The sequence below is a fragment of the Rhea pennata genome, chromosome 32 (genome assembly GCF_028389875.1).
Source record: "Rhea pennata isolate bPtePen1 chromosome 32, bPtePen1.pri, whole genome shotgun sequence".
Classification (NCBI taxonomy): domain Eukaryota; kingdom Metazoa; phylum Chordata; class Aves; order Rheiformes; family Rheidae; genus Rhea; species Rhea pennata.
In genome coordinates, this window is record NC_084694.1 from 1075242 (window position 1) to 1079883 (window position 4642).

The 4642-nt window shown below is 72.7% G+C and overlaps 1 protein-coding gene across 1 annotated transcript in view; it reads left to right on the forward strand.

Annotated features, from left to right (window-relative positions):
* The first annotated feature begins 529 nt into the window (after positions 1–529).
* SARS2 (seryl-tRNA synthetase 2, mitochondrial) overlaps positions 530–4642 on the forward strand; it is a 5848-nt gene continuing 1735 nt past the window's right edge. The window contains exons 1-6 of the mRNA XM_062598209.1: positions 530–790; positions 1578–1673; positions 2960–2989; positions 3080–3211; positions 3327–3381; positions 3487–3506. Coding sequence (XP_062454193.1) covers positions 530–790; positions 1578–1673; positions 2960–2989; positions 3080–3211; positions 3327–3381; positions 3487–3506 — 594 coding nt within the window. The remainder of the gene's footprint in view (positions 791–1577; positions 1674–2959; positions 2990–3079; positions 3212–3326; positions 3382–3486; positions 3507–4642) is intronic.

Here is a 4642-nt window from a genome sequence, read left to right on the forward strand (position 1 = left end):
GCGACGCCGTGGGCTGCTGTTGAGGGGGGGTGGGTGTGGGGGGGGGGTCGCCTGGCTCTGTTGGGGGGGCGTGGGGGGTGGGTGCGGTGGTGGGTGCTCGGGGGTGGGGGGCAGCGCTGGGGGGCTGCCTGTGCTCGGTGGGGGGGGCGGTATTTGGCGCTGGTAGCCAGCACTGGCGCTGTACGGGGTGGCGGGGCGATGGCGGGGGCCGCTTTGGCGGGGGGGGGGGGGGGAAGGGGCAGCGCGGTGGGTGCTGCGCGAGGGGGCGTGGCCAGGGGCCGCCGTCTGCGCGAGGGGGCGTGGCCTGGGGCGGCCCTCTGTGCTAGGGGGCGTGGCCAGGGGCCGCCGTCTGCGCGAGGGGGCGTGGCCAGGGGCCGCCGTCCGCGCGAAGGGGCGTGGCCTGGGGCCGCCGTCCGCGCGAGGGGGCGTGGCCTGGAACGACCTCTCTGCGCGGCGGGGGGCGTGGCCGCGCTACGCCCCCCGCCCCTTCCGGCACGCGGCGCCCGGCACTTCCGCGCCGGCGGCCAAGATGGCGGCGCCCAGGGCGCTGGCGGCGGCGCGGAGAGCGGTGGCGGCGGCGGCGGCGCGCGGGTGCCGCGCGGCGGCGGGGGGCGGGGCCGGGGCCGGGGCGGGGCCGGCGGGGCGGAGCCGGCTGTACGAGCAGGCGCGCGAGGGCATCATCGGGCGGCCGCAGCTGGACGTGGCGGCGCTGGCGGCGCGCGCCGAGGAGGCCGCGCGGGACCTGGAGCGGCGCAAGGGCCCGCTGGGGCCCGACGACCTGCGTGACGTCGTGAGCGGGGCGGGGCCGCGAGGGGGGCGGGGCTGGAGTGAGGGGGGTGTGGCTTCACATGGGCGGGGTGGGAACGGAGGCGTGGCCAGAGCGCGGGGGGTGCGGTCTGTGGGCGGGGCTGGAGCGGGAGGCGGGGCTTAGGGTGGGCGGGGCGGGGCAGGGGTGCAGATGGTGGGTGGGGCTGGAGCGGGAGGCGGGGCTTGAGGGGACAGGGGCGGGGCAAGGTGCAGCCAGTGGGCAGGGCTGGAGCGGGAGGCGGGGCTTAGGGTGGGCAGGGGCGGGGCAGGGGTGCAGGCAGTGGGCGGAGCTGGATCGGGAGGCGGGGCTTGTGTGGGGCAGTGCGGGGGCGGGGCTGGAGTTGGGGGGCGGGGTTTAGGGTGGTCAGGGCGTAGCAGGGTGCAGGCAGTGGGCGGGGCTGGATCAGGAGGCGGGGCTTAGGGGGCAGAGCAGGAGGTGCAGGCAGTGGGCGGGGCTGGAGTGGGAGGCGTGGCTTGAGGATGGGTGGGGGCAGTGCAGGGGGCGGGGCTGGAGCAGGGCGGGGCTTGTCAGCAATGGAGGGCTATGGGAAGGGGCGGGGCCTACAGGGAAGGGGCGGGGCCTGATGGGACCTGATGGCTAGGGGCGGGGCTTACTGTGGCTAAGGGGGTTGGTGAAGCTGGCAGAGAGGGCGGGGCCTGCAGGGGGGAGGGCGGGGTCTATGGGACAGGGAGGGGTTTGTGGGCAGGGCGGGGGGCTTGGGGGAGGGGCGGTGGGCGTGGCTTGAGCCTGGCCCCGCCCCCCCCCCCAGCTGGCCACCTGGGAGCGCCTGGGGGAGGTGCGGGAGGCCATCGCCCGCCTGGAGGCCGAGAAGGTCGAGGTCGCCCTGCGCGTCAAGGCCCTGCTGGTGAGCGGGGACCCCCCCGGGTGCCCCCCCCCCGGGTCCCCCCCACCGTGTCCCCCCCCTCGTGTCCCCCCCCACGTCCCCCCCATGTCCCTCCCACCTCCCCCTGTGTCATCCCCCCGTGTCCCCCCCACATCCGCCTATGTCCCCCGCGTGTCCCCCCCCGTGTCCCCACCCACGTTCCCGTGTCATCCCCCGTGTCGTCCCCCCGTGTCCCCCCCCACGTCCCCCTGTGTCACCCCCCACGTGTCCCCCTCCACGTCCCCCTATGTCCCCCCTGTGTCCCCCCCTGTCCCCCTGTGTCATCCCCCTGTGTCCCCCCATGTGCCCCCGTGTCCCTGTGCCCCCCCCACGTTCCCACGTGTCACCCCCCCTGTGTTGCCCTCACATCCCCCTATGTCCCCCCGTGTCCCCCCCACATCCCCCTATGCCCTATGTCCTCCCCGTGTTCCCCCCATGTTCCCCTGTGCCCCCCCACATTCCCCCGTTTCATCCCCCCGTGTCCCCCCCCACATCCCCCTATGTCCCCACGTCCCCCTGTGTCCCCACGTCTCCTCGTACCCCCCCCACATACCCCTGTGTCCCCCCCGTGTCCCCACGTCCCCCCCTCGTGTCCCCCTTCGCATCCCCCCAGGATCCCCCCCATCCCCTTGTTCCCCCCGCCCCAGGATCCTTCATATCCCCCACGTCCCCTCGTGTCCCCCCCATGTCCCCTCGTGTCCCCCAGGACCTTTCACATCCCCCTGAGACCCTCCTGTCCCTCCCCCCTGCCTCCTTCACACCCCCCTATGGCCCCCCCCTTGTCCCCTCATGTCCACACCCCCGGGACCCTCCCCGTGTCCCCCAGGACCCTTCACATCCCCCTGAGACCCTCCTGTCCCCCCCCCGCCTCCTTCACACCCCCCTATGGTCCCCCCCTTGTCCCCTCATGTCCACACCCCCGGGACCCTCCCCGTGTCCCCCAGGACCCTCCCCGTGTCCCCCTCGCGCCCCCTCCTGTCCCTTCTGCGCCCCCTCGTGCCCCCCAAAACCCTTCACCCCCCCCGAGACCCTCCTGTCCCGTCCCCCCCCCCCAGGATTCATCACGTCCCCCTACGACCCTCCCTGCCGCGTCCCCTCAGCCCCCCCCCCCCCCCCCGGCCAGGACCCTTCACATCACCCTTGGGATCACCCCCCACCCAGCAGCCCACCCACATCACCCTTGGGATCACCCCCACCCAGCAGCCCCCCCCCTTCCAGCAGCCCCCCCCCCCCCCCACCATGCCCACCCTGCCCTCCCCCCCCTGCAGGCGAGCCACACCAAGGAGGCTGCAGAGACGGTAAGCAGGGCGGGGGGGGGGGGGGAGGGGGCAGTGCCCGGACGCCTGGGCCCACCCTCACCCCCCCCCCCCCGCCCCCCGCCCCCGCAGCTGGCCGAGCAGCGGGCCCGGGGCCGGCGCCTGCGCCTGCAGCTCCAGGAGCTGCTGCCCGCCGAGGCCGCCCTGGAGCAGCGCTTCTACCTCAAGGCCCTGCAGCTGCCCAACCGCAGCCACCCCGAGGCGGTGAGCCGGGGCGCGCGGGGGGGGTGGCTGGGTGGGTGGGTGGCGGGGGGCACCCATCGACTCCCCCACCCCGCCCCGCCCCGCCCCGCCTGACGCCCCCTCCGCTGCTCCCCAGCCCCTCGGCGACCAGAGCCAGGCCCGCGTGGTGGAGGTGGTGGGAGAGAAGCCGGGTAGGCAGCGCCGTCCGCCCGGACGCCTGGGCCCTTCCTCGGTGGTGTGGGGGGGGGGGGCAGGATGTAGGGGTGGGGGGGTTGATGGCGGGGTGCGGGGAGGAGGGAGCCGCAGGGTGAAGGAGGTTTGAGGTGGGGAGCAAAGAGGAGGATCCCTCGGGGCTGAGGAAGGCTCAAGACACGATGGGGAGGAAGAAGAGGGTCCCTGGGGGGGGGTGAGGAAGGCTCAAGTGACGATGGGGAGGAGAAGAAGGGTCCCTGGGGGTGAGGAAGGCTCAAGACATGATGGGGAGGAAGAGGGTCCCTGGGGGGGTGAGGAAGGCTCAAGTGACGATGGGGAGGAGAAGAAGGGTCCCTGGGGGGGTGAGGAAGGCTCAAGTGACAATGGGGAGGAGAATAAGGGTCCCTGGGGGGTGAGGAAGGCTCAAGTGGCGATGGGGAGGAGGAGAAGGGTCCCTGGGGGGTGAGGAAGGCTCAAGTGGCAATGGGGAGGAGGAGAAGGGTCCCTGGGGGGGGGAGGAAGGCTCAAGTGGCGATGGGGAGGAGGAGAAGGGTCCCTGGGGGGGGGGAGGAAGGCTCAAGTGGCGATGGGGGGGAGGAGGAGGAGGAGGGTCCCTGGGGGGGTGAGGAAGGCTCAAGCGGCGATGGGGAGGAGGAGAAGGGTCCCTGGAGGGGTGAGGAAGGCTCAAGCGGCGATGGGGAGGAGGAGAAGGGTCCCTGGGGGGGGGGAGGAAGGCTCAAGTGGCGATGGGGGGGAGGAGGAGGAGGAGGGTCCCTGGGGGGTGAGGAAGGCTCAAGACACGATGGGGAGGAGGAGGAGGGTCCCTGGGGGGTGAGGAAGGCTCAAGCTGTGATGGAGAGGAGGAGAAGGAGGAGGGTTCCTAAGGGGTGAGGAAGGCTCAAGGGGGGGGGCAGCAAAAAGGAGGAAGAGGAAGGATCCTTGCGGATATGAAAAAGGCTCAAGGTAGGAGATAAAGAGCAGGAAGATCCTCAGGGGTGAGGAAGGCTCAAGGGGTGATGATGAGGAAGAGGAGGAGGAGGAGGGTTTCTAGGGGGTGAGGAAGGCTCAAGGGGTGATGAGGAGGAGGAGGAGGAGCAGGAGGGTTTCTAGGGGGCGAGGAAGGCTCAAGGGGTGATGAGGAGGAGGAGGAGGAGCTGGAGAGTTTCTAGGGGGCGAGGAAGGCTCAAGGGGTGATGATGATGAGGAGCAGGAGGGTTTCTAGGGGGTGAGGAAGGCTCAAGGGGTGATGAGGAGGAGTAG